Source organism: Hipposideros armiger, unplaced genomic scaffold (assembly GCF_001890085.2).
Source record: "Hipposideros armiger isolate ML-2016 unplaced genomic scaffold, ASM189008v1 scaffold_201, whole genome shotgun sequence".
Taxonomy (NCBI): domain Eukaryota; kingdom Metazoa; phylum Chordata; class Mammalia; order Chiroptera; family Hipposideridae; genus Hipposideros; species Hipposideros armiger.
The window spans coordinates 2505158-2532814 of record NW_017731551.1 but is presented as its reverse complement, the minus strand read 5'-3'; the positions used below and the strand labels follow the sequence as shown (position 1 = coordinate 2532814).

Sequence of the window (27657 nt, the reverse complement as noted above, 5' to 3'; positions counted from 1 at the left end):
AGGGAGAAGTTGGGGAGGGAGTGGCCCTGGGAGACCAGGTGACAAGCCAACACCCTTCCCACGTTGGCAAAAGCAATTCTGAATGCCTGCTGTAGACCTTGTTTCCAGGTAGAGACTGAAGGATGGATGAGGGCCTCCAGCAGCTCTGACAACTGCTGAGCATCTGATAAATCTTTGTCTCGGTGATGGTTTTATCTCCCAGCAGGCTGAGATGCTAAAAGGGAAACTGCTGTCCTGGCCTTAAGCCTCACCTCCGGCCTGGACTCTAGATGTGGAAGTGGCAAGAAGCTCCGTGGGGGAGAGGTGGGCATAGCCTCCTGGAGAGCACAGGTGTGCGTGGCTGAGACTCCCAACTTCCCAAAAGTGTAGAGAAAAGCTAAGGAGAAGGCCTGAGCTGGGAGTGTGTGCTTGGGCAGTTGCTTTCACAGGGGCTGCCCCTGGGCTGGGCGGTCCGCACAGTGCTGTGGAGACAGCACGGCCCCAGGAGTCTTGGGCCTGCTCGGCTCATGGGGGCATCATGCTATCCACGTGGCAGAACACACTCAAGCTGCTAGGGACACGTTTATGGAGGAGCCAGTGACAGAGTCACAGGCCCTTGGAGTCTGGAGCTGCGTTCTCCCGACTGCCAATCTGTCACTTTGAGCAGCGTGTACATTACCTAAGAAGGAAAGCCTCAGGATACTCAGACCTGGAGCCTGACCCTGAACGCACAGGCCCTGCAGAGCTTGAGGGACTGAACCAGCCCTTTATCGGCCCTTCCTCTTCCTCGGGTTTGTTTGGCTCCGTTCTCCTGCCCTCGTCATAGTGGCCCCTCACTTCCTGGCTGAGCTTGACCTCTCACTCAAAGCTTCATGTCTCCGTTATTCTGGCTTCTGTCCCTGATCTGCTGCTTGTCTACACATGGGCCCCAACTCCGTTTGTCCACTTCGGACTTTGTAAAATGCAAATCCCCGTTGTACGACTCCTTTATTTACAACCCTTCAGTGGACTGTCGCCGTCAAGCCCTTGGAGAGTCTTCCGCATGGCACACAGCACCCTTCATGACCTGGGCCTGCCTTGCTCTCCAGCCTCTTCCCCCCCTGCTCCTCATCTCCCCAAGAGCCAGTCCTGATGGTCAAGCGATTTACCGAAAACCCTCCACCATGTCTCCCCTCCACACCTTTGCACGTGCCGTTCCCCCTGCCTTCCTAGAACAGCACTCTTCTCCTCTCGCCTGGTTCACTCCTGCTGGTTCTCCACTAACGGTGGTGGTTTGTTTTCTTGGCTGCCTTTCCACTTGACTGTGAGTGCTTTAGCCACAGGGCCCTTGTCTTATTTATGTTTGAGGTCTAGCAGCATGTACTACCGTGTTGAATGTGCAATAGGCGTTCCGTGGTGTTAATACAGCATGCTGTATTCTAGTCCCGATTCTAATGCTGATGGGTTCAGGCCCCGTCTCTCTCACTAGGACTGCAGTGGCTCCCAATGGGGCTCTTTGCCTCCAAAGCAACTCCCCTCAAGGCCAAATCTACCTTTTTAAAACAGAAGGTGACCATGTGGTCCAGTCCCAAAAAAATCTCTGCTGGCTCTCCATGGAAGCAGCATGGATAAGCTTCTTGGCCTGTAACGAGGGTCCCCGCGGGAGCTCGCAGCTTCTCTCCCTGCAGCTCTCCTCTTCCACCAAGGTTCCCAAACTTTCTCAATTCACGGCACCCTTAGTGACTCTGTAATTTTTCATAGCCCGCCCCCCAAGAACAAAAGAAGTTCCTAATAGTCTCATTTTTTAAGCAGTTCTGTCCAAACAACTTAATAAGTATCCTTCTTTTAACAACTTAGTGGACATTTGAAAAAACAGAATCCACATAAATTGAAAGGAGTTCTCACAGTGACCAACAGGTGTCGCTGTGTTCTCCATGAATATTTAAAATCATCCAGGTAGCCCCTGTGAATTCACTGTGGTACCCTGGGGTGCCTCAGCACACAGTTTGGGAACCATAGCCACACACTGTTGCTATAAAAAAAAGTTGTTTGTAGTTCCCCAGATTTGCAGTGTTTCTCCAATGTTGCACACCATTTTCCCTCTGTTCTGTCTTGTTAATTTGGAAAAGGCTTTCTGACGGGTCACCTGTCCCCTCTTCTATGGAGAATTCTTGGACATTTTACTCCTCGCAGTTTCCATAGCACTTTGTCCATTCTTCTATTGATTTGCATCTCAGTCTATTTCATTTATGGACAGACTCCTTCCTACTCCGTGAGTTCTTTGAGAACAAAGCCCTGTCTTATTTTTCCCTGTGTTCCCAAGAAGCTAGAGAGCACCTTGTATATACGAGTCCATGGGACGATGCTTTTGAGTCTGCCTTTCTGGTTCTGGGAAATCACTTCTTATCCTCCTGACTTTCTAATTCCTTCGAATTTGAAGCCAGACTTGAAACTTTCTCTTCACTCACCATTATCCTCCATTCCAAAAGTCACCTGATCCCTGTTCCTTCTAAAACTTGTAGCCCGCCCTCTCCAGTTCTCCTCCATCACCGTGGAAGAAACATCTACCGGCCAGTCTGCCTACTCTGTGCCTACGTTTGTGGTCGGTGCGCATGAGGCTCAGGTCTGGCTGTTCATAGTCACCTGAGCATGTAAAACTCTGAGATCACCTCCCCACTGCAGCCCAATGACTCTGCCAAAGATTTCATTTGAATCAAAGTTTCATGATGTGGTGATACTGAGATGCACCACTCAGATCCCCCTTCAGGGAAGGACTTATTGTCTGGTTGCAGAGAGTACCATCAGCAGAGAGCCTCCCGCTGTTCCCTCAGGGTCTGCTCAGCTGTGGAAAGCCACCTTCCCCAAGGTCACTGCCTTCTAGGAAAGCCCTCGTCCAGCGACTGAGCTAGACAGGAGTATTTGTCCTGCTGGGGGACAACCCTGACAGCTTCCTCCCCCTTCCCTTCACAGGTTTTGATCCCTAGTCAACAATTTGCACCCCAAACTCCATCTCGGTGTAGGCTTCCAGAAACCAACCTGCAACGTGTAGCTTTAACCAGCTCAGAAACCTCTAGCGAAACGGTAATGAAAGACACCCTCAGCCTGGCCACCAGGGCTTTCCATCATGTGATGGCAATCAGCCGACCCATCTTTGTCTCCATCTCCAGCTGTCCACTTCCCTTCCTTCCTCCAACCATTCCCACCCGAGTCCCTCTCTAACTGTTCTTACTGGGAAGAATGTTCTTCCCTCTTCCCCCTCATCTCCCGTTACTTATCCTTCAAGACGGTGCTGTTACTGCCTCCTCCTAGAAGCCTTCTCTCATGTTCCTACCCAATTTGTGGCTTCAGGTTGTCGGTTCAATCATGTGGTTTTTCGGACACTTACTACCTGGCATTCTTGGACAACTTGGCCCATGTCTGTGTATGGATTCTAAATTAGACGCCAAATTTCTTCAGGAAAAGAGACATGAAGGATACACTTTTGGAAGGGAGGGCTGGTGTCTCACAGTGCAACCGTAGAGTGCACACTGGACACAGAGTGAAGGCTGAGCTATCTGCTGAGTGGATGATGCCTAGAGTGGGGGCAGCAGTGAGTGCTTTCAGACACGGGGAAAACTGCCCCCTCTGTCTTTGTGCCATTGGGAGACACGGACACAGACCCTGAGATGAGTGTGGGAAAGGCGATAAGGGGAAGGGGTCAGGGGCACACCAAGAATTGATGATAGGAAGAGCATTGCATTTGGAGTTAGAAGTGGGTGACTATGGGCCAGGTCCTTGAGTCTCAGGGTCACAGTCTCTACCCCTGGTAGATTTCTCAGGTTCAGGGAGAAAAGCAGGTCTCACCACCCTGCTTTAGGGATCGTCTTGGCTACACCTAGGCATATGCTTGGTTGGCCCCTAGGTGGGTTGCTGAGTGTTGTGAATAGGGAGTTAACGAGGATTTGGTTTGATTTCATACAAACCACGCTAGAAAAGTGTCTTCACTTGTAAAGTCCAATGGCCCTTCTAGCCCTGGTGAGTTATGTCTGTGTCAAGCTACAGTAAAGCTTTTTCCAGCACAGAGCTATGGCTAAAGGAGGGAATTGGGCGGCCAGGGGGAAAATTATCTGAAACAAACCTGTAACGAAAACCCTCTCTACTTTATTGGATATCCTCGCCCATTTAATTTATTCAGTTAATAAAACGTGTTCCCTGGAGGGGGATAGGCAGAGGTAAGCTACAAACCAGTCTGCCTGTGTGAGCATGGGTATATATGTATATCTCATAACAGTAAAAAAAAAAAGGAGTAATTAAGAGATGTATTGAAGTGTACAGAAATCCTGAAGGACACTGAAGATTCCAATTCAAGTTACTGTCCTTGGCGCAAATTGAATTCAATAGGGAATAGATAAATAAAAATAACGAAAAAACAAATTCCGAACAGATGTTAGGCAAGCAATTTTTTTCACAGTAAGAATCATAAACATGAAGAACTGCCTATAAGGGAAAGTTGTTGATGCAAACAGCATCAAGCCACTAAATAAATAGTTAGATGGCACCGCGGGGACAAAGAAACATTAAAATAGTAGTCATTTGGCTGTCCCTGAATGCTTGCGCCCACACAGTTATGCCCAGGCATGTAGATTGTCGGGCATTGGAGGAAACTGTGTGAGGGGGGGGTGGAGGGGGGTGGCATCCTATTGCATAGAATACGTGCAGGACATATATTTGTGTGACAGTTTATGGCAAAATCTCCTCTCCCCAGATGATATGTGGACTCAGAATATGAACTGAGGGGCTTGACAAAAGCTAGAATCAGTTCTGAAAAAGACAGTGCAGCCCAGGGAGGGGCCTCACGCCATGGGAGAAATGTGTTGTCTTGGGCTAGGTATGAGAAAGCCCAGATGGGTCACTGAAGAAAGGAGAATTTGATGGGGAAAGAGTTTTTTTAGACCCATTTGGGAGAGAAACAAGAAGCAGAGAAAAAAACACAACAAAACATTAAAGCACAGATCATGGTATTTTAGAGAGAGAAGGAAGCTTCAAGACAATGATTCTAGCCCAACCCCCCGCCTTTCAAAGCTAGGAAAACGGAGGTCCAAAGAGGTGAGGTGACCGGGTGGGCACTGCCAGGACACGTGCCATCACCAGAGCCGCCTCTTAGCCGGGAAGAGGCGTGAAAGGCCAGAGAAACCCTTCCCCAGCTTTTCTGAGGACCCATGTGTGGGACTGGTCACCCCACAGCTGGCCAGGGACAGGGTCCTGAGCTACACACTCTCTCAGGATGCCCGATGGGCGCAGAGGAATCAGGCTTCAAACCCCTGCTCCTTGGGTGGGCTGTGCTGACAGAGCGCTGGGAGTTCCTTTGATTTTCACATCAGACCTGTGACGTGGGCAGGAACTCAAGTGTTTTTTAAATGTGAGGATGATGGTGAAGTCACTAGTTCTAGTCCCAGGGCTGGGAACTGCTGAGCTAAGACCAGAACCCAGATCTGGCTCTCAATCCAGGGTTCTTGCTGGCACCCTAAGCCAACCCCCAAAAATTAGGCTAGGAGAGAGGGCGGCCCCTTGGGAATGAGACAGGAGATAGCATCCCAGGAAGAGCCAGATATATGACCTGAGTTACCTGCTCGTGGGGCCCAGCTAGCAGGTCATCAGAGCAGACCCTTTCCTTGTCCCATGGATCCCAAGATGGCCTGACATGGTAGTAAACCAACTTCGTACTTTGAGGGACTCACGACTGAACTGATAGAGCACAGGTCACCGATGGGGAAAGGTTACAGACCCCTGCACCCAAAGCCTTTATTTTAGGATGACCCACTTTCCCCCAATTCCTCTGCTTATGTCCCAGGGAAATAATACTAATTACCAAAAATCAGCAAAACAAGACCTTCCTGTTTGAAGTTTCCTTAGGGACACATTTGTCTTGCATGATTCTTTTGTCATTCCACAAATATTTACTGAGCCCCTTTTATGTGTCACACACTGTTCTAGGCACTGGGATTATCCAAGCAAAGAAGAAACAGAGTTCCTGTTCTCGAAGCGTTTGCGTTCTAGGGGGAGACTGGGTCAATGAATATTATAAATAATGACGTGATCCATTGTTAGGGCCCATGTCCTAAGGCAGGAGGGTTGGAAGGGTCTGAGGAGCAACAATAAGAGGTGGTGGGATGGAGAAGTCTTCGGATTAATGAGAACCCACACAGCCCTCTGACTAAACTGTCATTCTCCTCTTAAAACCATTTATGTTTCCGTATGAATTGAAGGTAATGCGATCGTGACAAATTACTTGAGGTAGGAGGCCCTGAGATTAAAGAGCTGGTGCCAGTGAGAGGAAAAGGAGAAGTAGAAGCCTAGTGAACAAGGAAGTGGAAGTCAACGAGTCCCAGACAGACAAGACTAAATTTATATGAGACCAAAAGACCACACTGACCTAGTGGGAAAGAGGTAACTCAGAGAGGGCTGAGAGCAGGCTTGAAAAGCAAACACATAAATTGTAAAGGGCTTGGCAGAGAGTGAGATAAGGGAAGAAGGGGCTCCGGAGGGGGGTTACTGGGCATTATTAAAACAAACTGAATTTATGGGGCAGTACAAGTGTTCGTTGATAACAGGGCTAGTCTGGTAAAGAATGTGCTCATTGGCTTATGGTCAACAGGAAGTGGGTGCAAGATACCTGCGGCCGTGTAGCCCAATCAGAAATGTGTGGTTCACATTGACCATTTGGGTTCCAGAGCACAAGAAGTTTATATTTCTTCTGGAGTTCACTGTCAAGGTTTGAAGGCAAGAAATAATGGCCACTCAGCCATGGTTAAAGGGAACAGTAAGGCATTGCTATAACGTGTTCTCCAAATGTAAAATGGTACAGTCACTACAGAAAACAGCATAGCAGTTCCTCAAAAAAAAAAGTGTATATATATGTGTGTGTGTGTATATACACATATATAAAACGACCATATAATCCAGCAATTCCACTTCTGGATATATTCCCAAAAGAATTGAAAGTGAGGACTCAAAGAGATATGTGTGCACCCGTGTTCATAGCAGCATTATTCACAATGGCCAAAAGGTAGAAACAACCCAAGTGTCCATTCAGAGATGAATCGATAAACAAAATGTGGCATATATGTACAATAGAATACTATTCAGCCTTTAAAAAGGAAGGAAATTCTGACGCATGCTCCGACATGGCTGAATCCTGAGGACACTATGCTAAGTGATATAAGCCAGTCACACAAGGACACACACTGAGTGATTCCACTTATATGAGGTACCTAGAGCAGTCAAACTCACAAAGATAAAAAGGAAAATGGTGGTTGCCAGGGGCTAGAGGAAAGGCAGGATGAGGAATTATTGTTCAATGGCTACGGAGTTTCAGTTTTTCCAGATGAAAAGATTTCTGGAGACGGATGGGGGTGCTGGTAGCACAGCAATGTGCATATACTTAATGCCACTGAACTGTACACTTAAAAATGGTTAGGATGGTAAATTTATTGTATGCATTTTGTATTTGTTTTGCATATTTTACCATAATTTAAAAAAAGAAAATGTCCTCCAGCCAAATGCCCTGCATGCTATCCTCAACACTGGATTTGACCGGGAAGCAGGGGGACCCATCACTGCTCCAGCCGTGGGTCGCAGAGGTCATCTTTCCAGTCATGTCGCAGAGGCACGAAGACACATTCCACCTACTCAGATGAAATCTTCGTAGGTGTCAGTTGGGTTCGTGGGCCCTGAAAAGCGTTGCTCATTAAACAAACATGGATGAAGGAGGGTGGCACTCAGGATGCTAAGTGCCCATTCAGGGTTTGAGATAAAGCCTGGTAGTGGGCTGCCAGCCAAGGAGGACGAGGAGCTGAGGCTTCTTGCCCATGGGCTGGGCTGGGAGACCAAACTCTAGCAGAGGAGTCTAAGACTTCGGGAAAGCAGTTAAGAATCTTGAGGCCGGAGTCTTTTGGAAGGACCCCGTGGCCATGTCAAGCATAAGGCACAACCTGTAGTCTGGCAGCGAGCCAGAGAAAGAACGTAAAGCGTTATAGACAACCTTCAAAGGAACGTGGAAGGTCCATTCACTAATTGCCTCTCTGGTGGTTACTACGCACCAACCAGGCACTGCATTAGCAATGGAGAAGATAGAGACGGGGATAAGCTGGGGGGACCTGGATTTCCGTCCCCAGAGGGTCCTGCTGTGGAAGGCAGTGGTCTCCCTCCATACCTGGATGCCCACCTCTCCTGGAGCCTGAGTAGTGTCCAACAGTGCCAGTGGGTGTGGCAGCGCGAAACACCACACTCACCACGTCGACCTAATGTGCGGTGACAGGCCGCCCACCAGCCACATGCTCAGGGCAAAGGTTAGTAAATTCCTCTTTCGGCAGAGGCAAAAATAGCATGATGTGCCAACAGTGTCATCGTTGTGGTGCATATGGGGAGCCTGGAGACCACGTCAGAGAGGAGGCCAGTAAACTGAGAGCCTTACCCGGAATAGGAAACCACAGATAGAGTGGGCTGCAAAGTTCTTGCAGTTTGGGGGTGAAATGGGGGAGAAGTTGTTAGGAGCATAGTCTTGAGATACGACGAATAATCACGGAACTTACTTTTTTCTAGGATCTGCCCCAGACATGTAGGCATCATAAAACCTACCGGTGTCTTGCTAGGGAATTACTTGGTGTGCACAGCCATAGAAATGTTACGCATAAGACTCACCAGAAATGATTGGAATATATAGGAAACAACCCAAACTTGCAAAGATTTAAGGGTCCTGAGGAAGAAAGGAGAATATGGTCATTTTAATGATAAACATTCATTATTCTAGTTAGGAGACTGTCACATGTATGTGTGATGGTCTATGACTTTTTAAAAAAATTTACACTATATACCTAGGGTTAATTTGCTTTTGACATTTAAATACCTTTGCCGTTTGCCCTCTGTGAGTAACAAGGTTTAAAACTGTATTTGTTTGGGTTTTCTAATCAGTAAGGGTTCCAAGAACTTGTTTGGAAAAAGTCTTTGCTCACAAAATAGTGATCAAAGAGGTACTTTAAGCTCTATGGGAACTGAAAATTAGTTGCTTCTTTGAATTTAGTAGTGGTTTTTTTAAAATTATGAAATCAAAGATGGGTTGGCCTTCTTTTTTAATAGGAATGTTACATGCAATCTCAATGAATTCGAGTTAAGAGCCATAAGAACTGGGTAAATGTGTACAGTTTCTTATATAGCCTGTGCAAGAGTTCTTGACAGAAGATATATGCATAACGCCATGTGCTATCTGGACCTCCCTCCAGATGGGGGAATGCCTTGGCGAATGCCACAGTGATTCATGGCTCTGTTACATAACTCTATTTTGCATTTGGGTTGAACAACTTGGATTTGTTGCAGGTACAATTCAATTAAATATGGAATTCATTATTTGACAATATTAGCTAGAAATAGAGCTTTCATGCAATTTTAATTTGAGAGGTTCTGTTGTTTGGGAACACATCTGTGCAGGGCTGTCCTTTGGGAGATAAAAAGGTTGTTGATGCCATATTTGATCATCACCGATGGAGAATGAGCCCCCTCCACCTTGAGCCTGATATACTGGTGGATTTTGGAAACACACATCAAGGAATGCAGAACTGAAAACGTGTGCCTGACTTCCCAGCCGGGTGCTCACCTCCCAGCCTGTCCCCCAAAGTGGAACAACCCCCCAGCATCCTCAGCCTTGATCGGCTCCTGCCAGGATGGACCCTTTGTTCCCAGTTGATAACAGGGATTGAGCCTTGTTTCTGTTGGGTCTGGTTTCTGAGGCCTGGGCTTCACCTCATGCTCAGTCTTAGGACTGAGTATCTGAGCGTGATTTGTCCCCAAGGCCCTTCGTATGCTTCTGCCAGACTCTCTCCTCAGGGCCCAGAACATTCCATAGTTGGGCCCTGATGTCCACTGTCAGGCCTTCTTAATTCCGGCTCTTCTCAACGCCTGACTACTGTCCACCCAACACCCCTGTGGGCAGCTTTCTCCTGGACTGTCCGTGATGGCCAACTTTACTAGAATAGGGAGTTGTCAATGTCTTACCCTTTAAATGCTATGCTTTGCTCATCAGCTGGAACCTACTCTGTCAGCTCCCATAGTCTTGTCAGTTTTCCATCCCTAGCCCACCCCAGTGAATGGGGCTACTTCCAGTTTCTGGGCCATTTCCTCCTGCTGTCCCATCCCCTGGAAATAAGCTTTCCACTGGCCAGATCTAGCTGAGATACAATCGCCACACGAATTACGTAAATATTTACACTCAATGCAACAATCTTAGAGATGTTTTCAATTGTCAACTAATATATTTTGGTAAGCTCTTTAGCTTGAAAGTTTCTGGGTTAAGGCAGGGAAATAATTTTAATGCTTGAACTTGAGATTTTAAAGAAGCTGGAAGGTGCTGTTGGGTAGCAAGTGCTAGACTGATCCACCATCTCTGGAGGAACAGTGTTTCAGCTTAGATTAGATGTCAGCTGCTAATAGTGGGCTTTTTCTGGGGGGTTTTTTTTTTGTGTGTGTGTTTTTTAAGATTTTATTGGAGAATTGGGATGGGAACAGCGCTGGGGAATCGGGGAAAGGGGAACGAACAAGTTGCTGTCGTTTTGTTCTTCAGTCTAGTTGTGGAGGACGTCGCCTCACCGGCCCAAGTTGGCACCATCATTACACTCTTCCTAGGCGAGGCAGATCAGTCGCCGGCTTCTGGACGCCCGCTCACTGCGGCTGCTGGCTGCTCACGCTGGCTGCTGGCTACACACGGTAGCCCATGGCAACCCACTGCAGCAGGGGCTGCAGCATCCGCCATCGCCCGCGACTCCCGGCAGCCCAGCTCCAGGTTGAGCTGTTGTTCAGCATCTTAGCTGTAGAGGGCAGTGTCACTGGCCCGCATATGTGGGATCTGAACAGGGGCCCTCTGGCGTCCCAAACCAGTTCTTAACCATCGCGCCACTCGGCCAGCCGAGGCTTTTTCTGATTTTTGTCACAGGTTTCTCAGAATCTTAAACCACAATGTGACAAAGTGAGGCCTATAGAATTTTTTAGGGTAGACTGTTGAGGTTGAGTCATTAGTTTGTAGTCGTATGGAACTTGGACAGACTTCAGATGTCATCTGGCCCTTTGCTTTTCAAATTGTTCATGTTGATTCATTAGAGGTTATGAAATTAGTTAAAGGGTTGTGGTCAGTTTGTATTTGTTTTTTTTTCATGAGAGAATAGAATACATCACAGTGGGTATTATATAGTAAATAATACACTGTTTTGTAAAACTTATTTCAGGTGTGTGTCTGTGTGTGTGCATATGTGTGTGTATACTGGATCACAATGTACAATATATTATTTACTGAGGATTATAGTTAAAGTGTCAAAGTCACCAAGCTGGTCCAAATCCCCACATTTTACACCTGAGAAAACTGAGGCTCTGAGAGGGGAAAGTGATTGGCCTGAATCCACTGAGCTAACAGGTGGCAGATAGTTGGGGCTGGAATTTGAAGCCCAGTTTTCTATGGTTAAGTGGACATGCTTTGTTTGAGGTTTTTCTACCCAAACAAGAGGAATTAATGTAGGCTCTTGATCTTTAGAAGTGTGGGTCACAAGACTTGGACAGCAGTTGTCATTAAAATATGCAGCAACCATCACTGAGAGGTTGTCATAGAATGAAGATGGGGGGAGGAGAAGTGGTGTGAAATGGCGGGGAAGAGGTCAGATGTCTAGAAAAATGGGTCAACTTCAGAGGGGTCTTTGCATGAAGACTAGGAAAAAAGGTGGTCTGACACCATGACGAGGAATGGAAGCTTTGTAGTAATCCCCCGTTTAGTATAATAAGACACCTAGATGGAAACAGGTCGAAGTTGCCTATTTGAGGACAGTTGTTCCTTTTATAATTCTAACTATTGGGCTACGCATTTAAATTGGTGATAATTGTCAGGTGTCTTCCTGCTGTCAACATTCTTTCTATTCTTAAAGGCCCCCTAAAAAATCAGGCCTTTATATCAGGGTATTCACTTTGATAAAATAATGTGCCCCTAAAATGCAATAACAATTTAATAAAGTTATTTAAAAATGTGCCTTTATAGGCTGTGTGTTAGCGATGGATCTATTTTGGCCAGTGAGAATATTAATATTTAACTCACTGAGTGACTCTCAATAATTAGGACATACAGACCATCAAGTTTCGTATTCATTTTGGTTCCAGACTCACATTACTTGAAACTGGTGATTCTAAGCTTTGCTTTCAACACTTGGTTGAAAGACTCAACTTTTACCAAGTTAGCAGACCCAAATGTTGTCTCCCGCTTGGCCTCCTAGAAATGTTAGGATAATTTAGGATTTCTGTGCAGAATTCCATAGTTTCAAGGATACTGTGTTCTCTTAATAATGATAGTATGTTTTCATTTTCATCAATTCCTCTTCAAACTGAGTTGCATTTTTAGGTCAAATATTTAGTAAATGAGTCTCATTCTGAGGCACGCACTCCAAATCAGCAACAGAAACTTCAAGTCCTGTGCATCAGTGTCTGTGAGGCTCTTCTGCCGTGGTGGCTTTATTTCTACCTAAGAATCCTGCCATTCTTAGACATCTATGATTCTACTGAGCTTAGTCCAATTTAAAAATGAGAACAATCTCCCCGTATCAGCTGCCCAATGTGAGTCTGAATACTTGTGTTTTCTTGCACAACTCAGCAACAATTTCCACCCCACCCCATCCTCTGCCACATTTTCTAGTCCAGTGTGTTCGGGTGTCTTGTGTCTTCTAAGTCAAAGAACAATCACATGACACAGGGATACAATAAACTGAGTCTTTCAGGGCCCATTAATTCCTAGAGTTCTTGATCTGTGGAAGTAGGCCAGCAAATCTCCCACATGTTGATGACATAGCCAACTGGCTGCATTCAAGTAGATCAACTCTATGCTGCTCTTCAGCTTCATCTAAATAGTACATAAGGATAATGGTGAAGGGCACTTACAGGAGACGTTTTTACACCTTAGTCACTTCCAGAGCACACATTTACCTAATGGATGGCACAATGGAATCTGAGCTTCAAAAAACGTTGAAATGTCCTTATTGTTTTCATTGCTGATGCCACATGCTTTTCCATATGTATCTCAAAGTGCTCAACTTTCTCCTGTCTGGTGACAAGTTGCTATTTGTTCATGCATGCTAGCTAATTAAATAAAAAACAGTGCTAAAAACCTCCAACTTGGAGGCACGTGGGACCCGTCTACCTCCTATGGGCATGAACCTTGTGTCTAAGCGCCAGGTCCTTTATACTGAAGCCTTATTTGCTACATTGATTTTTTTCAGTGCAGGGACTCCAGATTCCCTGGGAGATAGATTGCTTCAGATTCTGATACTTGCAAAGATATTCTAGAACAATCTACCACTGCTAGGTACATGGTGCTACATGCATGGTATTCAGACAAAGGTATTCACTGAGGTATTGGCATGTGATTAGGCAGAGGAATGGAGCAGACGTGTCAGAAACACATATGGGAACTAATAAATGATAAAAGTGATATTTCATATCAGTTGGAAAAGGATGAATTCCCAGATGGAATACCACCACCTGGAAAAAATAAGAGTGGATCTCTACTCCCACCCTTACCCTCAAATAAATTCCTAATGTATCAAATCTCTAAATTTTTTAAATGAAATAAAAAATATCACAAAACTGGAAGTTAAAAAAAAATCCTTAGTGGAGAAAGCCTTTCTGAGTAAGATACAAGATGTAGACACCATTAAAATTAATTCAATTCAACAACACAACAACAAATGTTTTCTGACTGGAAAAAATACAAGATGAACAAAGTCAAAGGATAAAAAGGAGAAAACATTTTCAACATATATTAAATATAAAGGGCAATTTTCTTTAATATATAAAGGACTTCTATAAATCAATTAGGAAAAGATCAATAACCCAATGGAAAAGTAGCAAAGAATTCTTCAGAAAAGAGAACACAATGGATTTTAAACATACGAAAAGATGCTCAAACTCGCTCATAGAGAAACGCAAATTTAAACTCCCATCAAATGGTAAAGATTTAAAATTGTGACCACACATTTTAATGGCAATCATGTAAGAGAACCAGATGTTCTCATACACGTATTTATGGGAGTATAAATTGATATAACCCATAAAGAGAGCAATTTAGTAATATTTATCAAAATAAAAATGTAGGTAACCTTTGACCTAACAATTTCATTTCTAGGAATTTAGCCTACAGACGTACTTACACAAGACAGCAATAACGTATACACGAGAGTATTCACTGCTGTATTGTTTATAAAAGTAAAAGGTGTTCATCAATTGAGAACGTGTTTTAAAAATTCAGATACATCCATACAGTGGAATCCTTAAAAAACAGAATAGCATTTGCCAAGAATGAATGTATTGAAATGGGGCAATTTTCCAGGTGATCATAAATGAACAAAGCAAGATAAAGAACAGCATCTATCAGATATTATCCATTTGAGAATTAAGAAATTGAAAACAGAGGTTGTTCCGAGAAGTGGTTAAAGGTCCAAGGTAGAAGTCAGTTTCCTTTCTTCTCTATACTCATCTGCACTTTATGAATTGTGTACAGTCTGCATATTTACCTGCTTATAGCTTAGTGTTCTAGTGAGAGTATATGAGATTAGTCAACAAATCTGGCTTGATGAAGGGATACAGGAACCGAGTGCCACTAATCAAATGGCGGGGCAGAGGTGGTGGACATCAGGAAGGATGCAAGTCAAATTCAACAAAAGGGAGATAAGTTTATACTAGAAATCAAGATTAAAGTGATGTGAGGGCAAGAAGAAATGGGGATGAGGCTAAACAATAGAGTAACTGCAGAGCTATCACTTAAAAGACAGATGAGCTAAAGAGACAAGAGGCTCTGGATAGAAGCCTTTAGAGTTACAAATGAGCTGAACTTAGGTTGCTGTGCAAGTATTTATAAGTAATTAATAGTAATAGCATAATAAAGGCCTGTCATCCACTGGATTACCAAATCAATTACAAATTGGAGGGGGCATAATCTCGATCCTGTTTATATTCAATCACAAGTGTGTGATGATTATGTTGATACTGTTCTTTTAGGGTTTGGGAAGGAATATAAATCCAATTTAGGGCTCATTCTCAGACTGAAGGAGATAACCAGTCCTCGTTAATTGACTAAAGGCTATCTAAAGTGATAAAGCCTTGCTTTCTTCATATTATGTTGCCAAGGGTCAGTCCACCCACTTTACATTCAAGTTCAAAAAAGACAGAGACAATGTGTGTAGTTTTCTCTGCACACAGGCTGGCAAAGCAGGCTACATAATTAGACATTCAGTAAAGACATTTTGTTGGTGGTGGTGCTGGCGGTGATGGTGGTGATGCTGGTGGTGATGGTGGTGGTGGTGGTGGTGGTTGGTGATGGTGGTGATAATAAACACTAATGTTATCAACCCTTCTTGGCCGAAAGCTTCTCCAACAATATCTTCCCCCATAGCAGTGACTGGGAGGGAAAATGGGCAAGGAGCTGATTTGCAGTTTGGGGACCCAAACTTGGACTGATTTACTATGATGACAACTGATAATAAGCATAAATAATCACCATGTTTGGCTTTCAGGTCCGTATTTCTCCCCAAACACAGCTCTGTCCTGTCATTTAAGACATACTATAGGGAGTAACAGTGTGGGGTTTTACTTGTCAAATGGTGAATCAATCTATTTCAGTTTTTAAGAGAATCACTCTGGGATTGATAATACTTTCTAATGACAAAAGTAGTCTAAAAATTAATATAATTTAAACGAAATTATTTCCTAAAGGAAGGGTCTTTCATTGAATGTAGTCCATGCTTGACATCCCCAATCAGTGAAACCATTTTGTTTAAATTTAAACAGTAACAAAATAATTTTTAGGGCTAGAAAGGACCTTAAATATAGGCTGGCTCAACCCTTTCATTTTGAAAGGTGAACATACTGAGTGTCATCATGGTTACAGAGACCAGCAGCACTTTGAGCGCCCCACCACCATGTTAGTACTAAATCCAGAAGTGGCCACATTTAAAAAGAAGTCAGCATTTTATGGCTCATCTTTTTTTCTAGAGTAGAAAAAATTGGTAGCTTTGTATGAAGAAATTATGCCATCACCTTTCTTTTTTTTTCCCCTTTCATCAGAAGTGGGAACAAAAAGTGGAGAGAACACTGCAATTTCTGTCTCTGCAACCTCATTTGAAATATTCTCTTTGATTTAAATTTTCTTGAAATGAAAAAGATAAATGGTGTTAACTTAGTTAAAGTTGGGGGGAAAGTTGATTGGACATCCTGTTGTCAAGGAAACCAATTCGTGCTTTCTCTCTCTCTCTCTCTCTCTCTCTCTCTCTCTCTCTCTCTCTCTCTCTCTCTCTCTCTCTCTCTCTCTCTCTCTCTCTCTCACACACAAACACACACACACACTCCATGTCCCCACCAGTAAATACAGTGCCCTTTAAACTCTTCACCTGAAATTTTAAGATTGCTTAAAAATATCCAACGGCTCTACTCTGAAAATCTGCACAAGAAGTACTGAAGAAAAGTGATTCCTAGAATTCAAACTCAAGGAGGCCTTTTTCTAATTCTCGGGAAGCTATCATCATTCTGAGTCAGTGCTACGTCTCAGAAATATATGGGACAGTCTCCAAGGTCAGTCAGTATCAAGTCAACTGCAGAATGAGACTATTGGAAAGAGAAGGCTGGAATGAGAACTTTTATAAAACAATAGAACAACACAAGAGAAAGATAAAGTTCAATCCCTTGAGCTTTCATTGAGTACCTATCATGCTTAAAGCAAGAAGCTATGAGAGAGAGAGAGAGAGAGAGAGAGAGAGAGAGGAGAGAGAGAGACAGACAGAGAGAGAGAGAAAAGAGAAGAGAAGAGAAAACCAAGCTAAAAGTGATCTTAGAGAGTGAGGAAGAGTTGCTTATTATTGAAGGAGATGCACCATCTCCCTGCCCTTCCAGCAGAAGAATATATCTCCCAGCTCCATCAATGTTAGGCTTGGCCACATGACTTCCTGCCCTGACTTTGGGTTTGGCCACATAACTTGGTTTGGCCAATGGGATGTTAGCCAACGCGATGCAACAGGAACTTGAAATTTTCTTGTGCTGTTGGGTTTGCTCTCTTGAACTTTTGCCTTCATCGTGGGAACAGCCTGCCCCAACCTGCCTGCTGTTCCAAGGAGGATGAGAGATAGACGGAGGAGAGATACCCCACGTGAGCGCAGCCTAGATAAACCACCTCCCCAGCTGACCTCCAGATGCACCAGGAAGCCCAGCTGAACTAAGGGTGGCTTAGTTCAGTCAATCCCAGCCAACCCTTAGACACACAATAATTTGTTGTTTAAGTTACTGCATTTTAGAATAGTTCGTTATAACAAACTAATACGGAGCGCATCTTAATTTATTATTTTTGTAGGGTCACATAGCAAACTAAAGAGCGGTTGGAAGAACTTGGCCAAAACTGGGGGTCTCCTGGGTGGGGCTATTTCCACAAAGGGTACAAGTCAATCCCTGTCAACAATCATCACTGGGAGAACGGTCCTCTGATTGAAGGGCTCACAAGCTCCTGGCCCCCATCGGGCTGTACGTTGGGAACACAACAGAACTTGACTGCACCTACAAAAGTTCTCAGCAACCTGGAGGTCTGGAAAAGAGCTACTGAAAAATCACCCAGTAGCTGAGGAGAAGCTGTGTGAAAACAGGCTGAAATGATTAGGACTCCAGGATGGAAAGGCATGTTGAGAAGCGGTAGGATTCACGCCTGTGAAATCTTAAACCGGGTAAATGGTCTGATCATGGGTTTCTTCACCAGATTCTGGAATGTCATTTTTTTTAAAAAGGTGGGCGGGGAGCATACGCTGAAGCACAAAAGGGAAAAATGAAGGGAAAGGCTGTATTACTTTACATGGCTGAGAACTAGGGTGACCATATATCCCAGTATACCCAGGACAGGCTTACTTTCTACTTTTGTCCTGGGGTAACTATCAATAGCACCCCCTTTCACTTTGAAAAGTATACTGGATGGGATGGTAGATGACATGGTCATACAGCTGAATGTATGTTTTTCCCATAGGGTTGAACAGAATAGGTCCAAGTGGGGTTAAGGCAAGTTCCTGGGGAAAGACCTGCCACGGGTCATCAAGTCAAATTAGACCAAGGCTTGGAGGGCCACGTGTCCCATTGCAGCACACCCTTCTATACCCTTTGTGGTGAGAGATGGTGAGGACACCCAGGGCCTGACCCAGCTAGGTAGGGTCTTAAAGGCTGGGAAGTGGTGCTGTTTCAGGCTAGCACAGCCTCCTCTGGGGTCTTTTCTAGGGACCTCATCTGTGCTTCCAGGCACTCTTTGTGAGCCCTCAAAAGATAGAAACACATGCAACGTTCCCATCTCGCCGTTAACTTCCATATCAATTAAACAGACAAAATTCAAAACAGATGGTAGAAAAACAGCATTTCCCTCTTACCCACACAGAGGTCCATATAGCTTTCTGAGCTCCATTTGGCTTTCCCAGAAACCCTGTAGAAACACAGCACTACAGTAAGCATACAATTAAACAAAAGTTCAAGTATTCAAACTTATCCAGAAGAAAATCTGGAACAGTGAAAACACAATTACATAAACAATAAAAAAAAAAGAATCGAAGTGATATTGCTTTCAAGTACTTGGGAGTATTAGATAAACTATCAGCTTTAAACAATATAGATTGCCATGGAAAAGTCTCAGGCAGCTCTGCTTTAATGGACAGGAGAGATTATCTGTTCTTCAACTATTTGTATATAATTGCTGCTAAAATGTTTGAAAACGGTTTGCTTTCTCAACTGTGTTAACATTCCCCTCTGCAATTTGATTTATATTATTATTATTTTTGGCAGAGCCCCTTTTCACAGCCACTATATGCGTAAACGTCGGCTAAGCCTATCCAAATTATCACAAATTCCGAATTACCATGATCCAAGTTCAATTTTAACTAAAATCAACATATTCGGAACCTAAGAACCTTAGAGCAACTTTATATAGGACAAATAACTAGACACCATTTGTAATGGGAAAGGAGTGTGCCTGGAGACGTACATGTGGTGGAGGGTCAGAAAATGCTAGACTCCCTGTGTAATGGGGGCGGAGTATGTGTGCGCGTTTACACGGAGGGACTGAAGGATTGGAAATGGCTAGATCCATTGTATTGTGAGACTGAAGTATACATGAAAATATGCATGAGTTGGGATAGAGGTGGGAGAGTGGAAAGTGCTAGACTTGGGTTGTGGGAATGGAGTAAACAGGCAGATGCAGAAGGGGTGGGTGAGCGTAGAGGGTTGGGGGGCAGAAGAGATGGAGGTCCTTGACGGACATATATCCTATTTTCATTAAATCTACTTGCACAGTCTAAGCTTGCCTTCTATCAAGGCAAGCTTATATGCATATAAAAATAGTCACTGAAATGACTGTGTTCTAGAAAGAACTTGGCAGGGTTTGTACATACAAGGATGACGAACTGAGAAGGAGCATATGTGGAAGTCACCCAGACGCAGAAGGAGCACGGTGTTCCCCTCACATTGACGGTTAGACTGTTTTCCTCAAAATGTTAATATATCAAAAATTAATGACTCAACTGAACGCAATTGATCATTTCTCCCCAGAAATATGTGAAATGGATTTGCTTTCATTTCCTATCTGGTTTGTTGTTCTAGTTAGACACTTCAAAATTTCCTCACACTTGCTTCAAGGGTTTCATAGGAAGCCGGGATGAGCTAACTGTGGGCTTTAAGCTGTGAACTCGCCACCCCGGACACAGAGATGAGAAGAGAAAGTGTTTCCAAAACTCCAGGAAGGAAGAAACAACAGCAATGAAGAGTGAAAAAGGGTGCTGGACTGAGAAAGGGGCAGAAAGGAGTAGAGAAGCAATTGAGGAGGTAGAGGAAAAAGGACAGAAATAGCTAACGATTTCTAGCTATTTCTAGAAATTTCTAGCAAAGGGCCAGCCTTTCCGGGGGCAGGAGTCGGGGAACTCCTAAAGAGACCTTCAAGGGATATTATCGGGATTGGCCCCAATTTAGTCCTTCCTGCCTTTGTCTGGCTTCGTGGCGCTCAACAGTGCTGGATCTGTTGGCGGCTGATGTTGGGTCTGGTGGCTGCACCACCATGAGTTAGCAGAATAAGTCATCTGGCTTCTGAGAAAACCCAATGTGAGGGGAAAACATAGCCTGAGAAGATAGAGTCCTGGGCCTAGATCTACAAAGGCCTGCTGGACGTTTCCACTTCCACGCCACTCTGGCAAATCAAACGCATCTCCATGAGCCAGCCGCCCTCCGGACCTTTTATTTCTGTCAACTCATGGCCATTCTCCCTGCTACCGGGGCTCCAAAGTTAGAGGCACATCGACTCATCTTGCCTGGCAGTCTCTGGACCTAATTCGTCATGAGCTGTATTCATTTTGCCCCCAGCGTCCTTCTCTTTTTACTCTCATCACCACCCCGGCCAGGTCTTTGCCACTTCACACCTAGACCTCAATAACAGTTGGATTCTACAGACCTAACCCCTAAATTCTCTCCCTTATAATCTTCCACTTTGCCTACACTCTCCTTCATAAATGATAGTACACAAACAGTTCTTCACTTGCCTTTCTAGACTGTCAGGCATCTAGTCAGTCTCTCTCTCTCTCTCTCTCTCTCTCTCTCTCTCTCTCATAGCTGCATTCCCCATGTTCCCCAATCTTTGGCTTCCTGTCAGTCCAGGCTGCTTACAAAGCTGTGTGTTGGTTCTCATGTAGGTGCAATCACATTCACTGTCACTCCCCACCTGATTTGTGTGTCCTTGTCTTTGTGTCTATCGCTCCTCCAGGACCCCTTTCTCCAGGAAGTCCTCTAAGATGATTCTAGCCCTGATAGATCTCCCTCTCCTTTGAAGGACAACCACCCAGCCTAGCGCTAGGATATATCCCATCTGGTGTTGTCCGCCATTATTTGATGTGTGCCCCTGAGGGCAGAAGTAACTTCTAATTCTTCAGCATTCCAGGGCCTGGCACATTTAGACACTAATAAATGGGTATTTTTTGGGCGAATGGATGAATGAATGGGATGACAGGACTCAGCACATATTGGTGAGTGATAAGTGATGGATTATTGTCATCACATAAGAATTCACGCAAGTAGAGGAAAGCTTCTCACATAGCGCCTTCACAGATAGACCACCCCAGGTGTAGGTGACTGAGATGGGGGCAATGCTTCATGGGTAAAACTGCACTGGGCTCAGCATGTCTCATGTTGGAAGGCAGTAGAGGACAGCTCTTACCTGGCGGAAAAATGTCAGGTTTCCAACAAAAGGGGAAGGCTTGGGATGTCTGATGCCCAACTTCTCCAGCCTTGAAAACGCTGATGTGGAGTACCTGGAGGGGAAAAGCAAATTTTCAAAACAGAGCAACCGAAGTTTGCATTCATGCTTTCGGCCCTATAAGGAATCAGAATTATTGAGTTCTCCAGATGTAAAGGTAGAAGAAGATTCCAGTTGACAACGTCTGAGGACTGATGAGGTAGAAGCTGATAGGTGAGTGAGTAGCATAGATAGAGCTCAGTAAATTCCTCCTGATTGAGTGACAGGATAGAGATCAAGGAATCCTGAAATCTCAGAGTTAGAAGACACCTTCGAGATGATCTAGTCCAAATGCCCCTTTCCCACCTAAGTTGTCCATCAATGAATTGTTTTTTAAAACACACTTCTGCCCAGCTCTTTCCGTTTACTGCTACCACAACGAGAGGAGCTGTCGCCATGCCTGCGCATCTGCAGTGGATGGTCGTGCGCAACTGCTCCAGCTTCCTGATCAAAAGGAACAAGCAGACATACAGCACTGAGCCCAATAATCTGAAGGCCCGCAACTCCTTCCGCTACAATGGGCTGATTCACCGCAAGACGGTGGGCGTGGAGCCAGCAGGCGACGGCGAAGGTGTGGTGGTCGTCATGAAGCTGAGATATGGCCAGCGAAAGCCAGCCACCTACTACGTGCGGACCACCATCAACAAGAACACCCAGGCCACCTTCAGCAGCATCCAGCACATGATCCGCAGGGACAAGTACCCCCCGGAGCTGGGCATGGCTGCCACCCGCAGAGCCAGTGCCATCCTGCACAGCCAGAAGCTCGTGACACTGAAGAAGAAGAGGGCTTGCCCCACCAGGAGCTCTTGAGCACCTCCTGCTGAAAGCAATAAAGCAGAAAGCATCAGCCAACTTTCTCAAAAAAAACCCCACTTCTGCCCAGTTCAGTTCCTTTGCCTCAAAGCCCACCATGAAGAATTGTCTCAGAAGGCAAGGGGAAAAACTAACAATAGCAAAAATAAGCTCCCTGTGCAGATTTGTGTATTTTCTTGACCAAAATTGACCGCTGCACGTAATTTGTCCCTCATCACATTCCGTGGCCTAATAGAGAAAAAAACAGGGAGGGAGGGAACGCACCGTGGAGACAAGACCTCATCACCAACCGCTTAAAACCTCTTTCTGTCTTTGTTTTCACGGCCTAAAACCATATGGGAAGCATATTTTCTTAACCAAAAAATCAGGAAATGTGGCCCGACAGATTTCTGTGCCACTTTCCAGGAGAAAGCGGCAGTCTGAGAAGTGCAGTGTGGCTGTCAAAACATTGGAATTGCTAGGGTATTTCAACAGTTTATGGGAACAGAGGGATAACAGAGTGAAAGTCAGAACTGGCTTCAAAAAACCTGGACATATGGCTGTAATCCCTAATCAGCCAGCTAATTAGGTCAAAAGTTCAGTTAGTTCAGAAAAATTAATGAGTCAAACTGGGTGTTTAGTATCATGCAGAGATCAGCCAAATCTTAATTTAGGAGCAAGAAAAAAATACAGAGAGTGTCAATACAGCCGGGCTTCATAGCAGCACTGGAACTTAAAACACACACACACACACACAAAAAAAACTGCTGTAAGAATCACTCACTTATCATTAGAAAGATGAAATAGGTGTGATAGTCTTGGACCTACCCCTTTCCCACCTGCAGCCCAATGAGGAGCAGTTAAAATAAGGACTTTTCATCTAGTACTCAAATACTCAGGGAAAGGCCAACCCAGCTTAAGTATCGATTTGTGTTATTCTGAGCAATGGGTCTGCTTTTCAAATGGCCACGGAGTGACCCAAGCCAGGGCAGAAAGGGAAGGGCCCGTCTCCTCCCAGCTCTCCCGACTGATGTTTCCACCGTATGGCTGCATAATCAGCTTTGAATGAATCCCCAGGACATCACATTTAAGTCCATGTTCAAGTGTAATTACAAGCCATACTCAAGAGCCACGTGCGAATTGTATGGATTAGTCATGCCCACATTCCTCTTCATTAGCGTGTGCGCGACAGGTTGACAGCACAGGGCATAAAAGTTACTCTTTCAAGTCGTCTATAAGATTTTAACTAACTCCCCTCACACCTAAGAGGAAAAACCAAAGGAGACTTACCAGCACACTTAACACTTCCCTCAACATCTCAGATCTGGTTTCTAGGTTCATTTCTTCATTGGTTTTTGTGAATTATTTTCTAAATGTAATCTCTAATGGGTAGAAAGGAATATGTCATCTTGGGCCACGTAATTGCATCTTAATTTTGTAATTAGATGTCTTGATTGTCTAATTAAAGGACAAGAAGTCGGTGCCTAATTACACATGCTAATTATTATGCAAGTCCATGCCCTGATTATGTAACTCCACTTACAAAAAGTACTGCTTGTGTGTCCCTGCACAAAATTCAGACATTTTCAAACATATGGCATCGACAGAGAATGTTCTGGACACAACCATAATTTTCACTTTGCCACCTCAACTCAAGCATAGAGCTTGAGAGTCTTCAGCTAGGAACTGGTTAAATGTCGCCATCAGCAAGTACAGTCCTTGCACCAAAATCAGCAGCAAGTGATCACTCACTGCCACCTGACTTCATGGCAAAACTGCAAAGTGGATTTCACTTGTGTTGCTCTCACTTTCTTCTCTGCACGCTTGTTTCATAGTCTCTGGTCCCAGGATCCCCTCTGTCTCTCTCAGCAGGCTCTTAACCCCAGGTCCATGGGCCTCAGGAGTTAGGGGTTGAATTATGTCACTCCAAAAAAAGATAAGTTGAAGTCCTAACCCCCGGTACCTCAGAATATGACCTTATTTGGAGATAGAGTGGTTGCAAATGTAATTAGTTAAGATGAGGTCTTGCTGAAATAGAGTGGGCCCCTAATCTGTCCGTTATGACTGGTGTCCTTCTAAGAAAACGGCCACGTGAAGACATGGAGACACAGGGAGAATGCCACATGATGATAAAGGCGGAAATGGGACTAATATAGTTGCAAGCCCGGGACCGTCAAAGATCATCAGCAAACCACTAGAAGCGAGGAAGAGGCAAGGAAGGGTTCTGCCTTCCTGGTTACAGAGGCCCTGTAGACCCGTTGGTTTCTAGAGACTGAAGCTAGAGACTTCTAGCTTCCAGAACTGTGAGACCCCACACTGTGGTGTTTTAAGCCCAGTTTGTGGTACTTTGTCATGGAAGCCCTAGGAAACTGATACACCAGGAATATCCATGAATGAGTTTTAAAGAGTCAATGAAAAAAGTTTGAAAAAACAAAAATTTCCTCCTGGTACTTCAAAAATTGTCATTGTGAGAGAAATTTGCTTTTTTTATTTTTAATGTCAAAAATGTGCCATTAATTCCTGTGCCATCAAATAAGTACAGGTGGCTGAAGATGCTACTGTGTAAAGCAGGCAATGTGCAACCATCTTGTGGCCACCATGTTGTCATATTTAGAACAGCTTCCCTTTGATGGGGATTAATGCAAATGTATGCCACAATTAGGAATATGGATATCTATCATTGTTTGCATTAAGGATATATACTTAAGTTGGAAAATGACAACAGAAAGTATACGCAGTAGCTTCCGATAGCATCCTTTGGTTTTACTTTGACTACTAAAGCAGTTACCGTATTTCCCCATGTGTAAGACACACCTTAATTTTGGGGCCCGAAATTTGGAAAAAAAAAAGTATTACATAAAGTTATTGAACTCAAGTTTTATTCATCATAAAATTTATACAACTCCTCATCACTGCCAACCATTAGCTTGTCGTCATCTGAAGATGAATCACTGTCTTCATAGATTGCCTCGTCCTCAGTTCCATCTATGGCATTTGAAATCCACAACCACTGTATAAGACGCACCCAGTTTTCAGACCCCAAATTTTTCGAAAAAAGCTGTGTCTTATACATGGGGAAATACCGTATGTATTGCTACAGGACACAAATCCTGCAGTGCCACGGGTGCATCTTACGCTGTCCATTCTCCAAATAAATTGCACCATCTGGATCATTTTCAAAATAAGATTTGATTTTTAAAGCTTAGAAATTCCCCAACATTTCATTTTCCCCAAGACAAAGCCCTAGATGCACTCAGCAAGAGTGGTCAGCCCGTTATTCAGCCAATGAAGCTACTCACAATAAATTGGGGGATATTTTGATGAGTTGTGTATTAAAGAGATAGTCAGGCTGAGTGAGGTTTGGAGCAAAAGAAGAAAAGAATGAAATGAAGGCCTGCCTTTCAAGATTTCCCTCACTGCATATCTTTAGCAGCCATAAAGGAACTGGTTTTTCTCTAATGTGCTTCCGGAAACTGGTTCATTCATTATGTCCTCACCATCGCTATCAGAGAATCCTTGCTTGGTGAGATGCTTGGGGAATTTCAGAGGCTGTTGATATTTTTGACATGGTGAAAGATTTCTTTGGCAAATAATACTTCTCCTGGGATAAAAATCATGATGCCCCAGGAACAGGTGAAACTCAGTTGTGCCAGGACTCCTCTTTGGAGAAGAAATTCCCTTTTTCATGGCTACCCTATGCTTGCAACATGTACGGCCATCAAAGGCTTAGCCAGCAATTCCATAAAAAGTTGTAGCCACACCGGAAACTTTATTAGAAAGAAGGCCTTAAATCGTTGCCTCTTAAAAAGGTTTTATGACGTGAAAGTAGACCATAAGGCTTGCTCGCTTTCCAGAAGACAGATCTTGAAATGCTTGACAGAGATTTGGGCAAAAAAAGTTAAAATTATCAGGGAGAAAGCCTACTCTCATTTTATTTTAATTCTGTCTAGTTTTTATACTCTATTTTTTATGTGAGATCATATTCTCTATAATTTTTTTCTATTTGTATTTCTTTGTATTTCTATTTTTTTTCATTTAACATAAGGAGAAACCTCTATGTTATTAATCTTTTATGAGTATGATTTTTATGGCTGTATAATATTCCTCTTGTGGCTATATCATAATTTACTAAATGATTATGATTGTTAAATATTTAGGGCATATTCAATTTTTTTATTAATTTAAGTTATGCTACTACAATGAACATCTCTGTGCAACAAACTTTTCCAGACCTGAAATCCATGAGTCACTGGTTTTAAGTGTTGGTACACAGGCCAAATTGCTTCCCAGAAAGTTTGTCCCAGTTAGCCTCACTGTCAGTCTATCCATGTCACCAAACACTCACATAAATTTTTTTCCTAATTTTGTAAACACGTCAATGTACCTGGACGTGTGCATTTCTTTCATTACTCCAGAGAGAGAGAGAGAACTTTTCTTTGCCATCTCTTTTTCTCCAATTTCAAAAACATTTCCCAACTTTGAAATTATGCTTTCTCTTTTTCCTCCTCATTTCCACCACAGTTTATCTGGGTGGCAGGCAGAACCATGCTACATCAATTGGTTAAAGAATTAGCTGCAAAATGAGCAGTCATTGATAGGTGACTGCAAATTGACTCCAGGCACATTAGGGCAGGGAGAAGAAGATAAGCAAATGGTTCTGAACTAACAGCCTTGTTAGTTACTTTGAATTCTATTGCCTTCTTTCTCCTTGCTCTGTTCTCCCCCCGCCCCCCAACCACAACTAAAGAAACTGTAAGTATAGAAATTGCTTCAGTTGTGCCTCAAGGCAGGAGTTCCTTGGAAATAGAGTTTCTATGCAAGGTCATCTCAGGTCCCCTTGTAGGACCTCATCTCTGTTTTAGCATCCTCCTCCTCATTGTCAGCATCCTCTCCTGTGACCTGTTTCCTCCAGACCTTGCTCTCCTTGCCCTCAGGGCTGGAAATCATCTGCTGAACATTCACACATGTGAACTCGTAGAGCTTATGTGTAGGAACACCAATTGTTTTTTATGCCAATCTTGTCATCAGTGATCCTTCTGAACTTCCTTATTAGTTCTACTGGTTTACATGTGGAAACGCTTTGATTTCTTGTGCTGACAATTTTATGCAGATAGTATCAGTTTGTTCTCCTAATCTTTTTGTCTCACTTTTTATTTTCTTATTACATTGGCTGGGACCTCTAGTACAATATTTAAAAGAAGCAGTAAAAGAAAGCATCTTTTTCATATTCCTGTCTCTGTGGAAATGCATCTAATGTTTCAAAATTAAGTGTGAGATTTTGTTGTAGATTTTTGATAGGTATCCTTTATTGGGTTAAGGACCTTTCCTTCTAGTCCTAGTTGCTTAGAAAAGTTTTTCTGGATTAGTCTTGCCATAGGCTTGTCTATTTTATTAATCTTTTCAAAGCATCATTTGCTTTTGTTGATTATTTCTAACTTTTTTGTTTTATATTTCATTAAGCTCATATTTTTATTATTGTCACCCTTTTCTTTGGGTTTATTCTTTGTTTTCTTTTCTTTTTTTTCTTTTAGCTTCTTAACAATTTAGTCCACTTATTTTCAATATTA

General features: G+C 43.7%; 1 protein-coding gene and 1 pseudogene across 2 annotated transcripts in view; one reads left to right on the top strand and one right to left on the bottom strand.

Annotated features, from left to right (window-relative positions):
- TBXAS1 (thromboxane A synthase 1) overlaps window positions 1-27657 on the bottom strand; it is a 135608-nt gene that overhangs the window by 83903 nt on the left and 24048 nt on the right. Inside the window, exons 2-3 of one of the 2 annotated variants that reach the window (XM_019653250.1) lie at window positions 21221-21314; window positions 18399-18451 (exon numbers count right to left, since the gene is read on the bottom strand). In XM_019653250.1, the coding sequence (XP_019508795.1) occupies window positions 18399-18451; window positions 21221-21314 (147 nt within the window). Of the gene's footprint in view, window positions 1-18398; window positions 18452-21220; window positions 21315-27657 lie in introns of those variants that run through there. The other variant, XM_019653251.1, reaches the window with a different exon arrangement.
- LOC109388523 (60S ribosomal protein L28 pseudogene) lies at window positions 21695-22108 on the top strand (annotated as a pseudogene).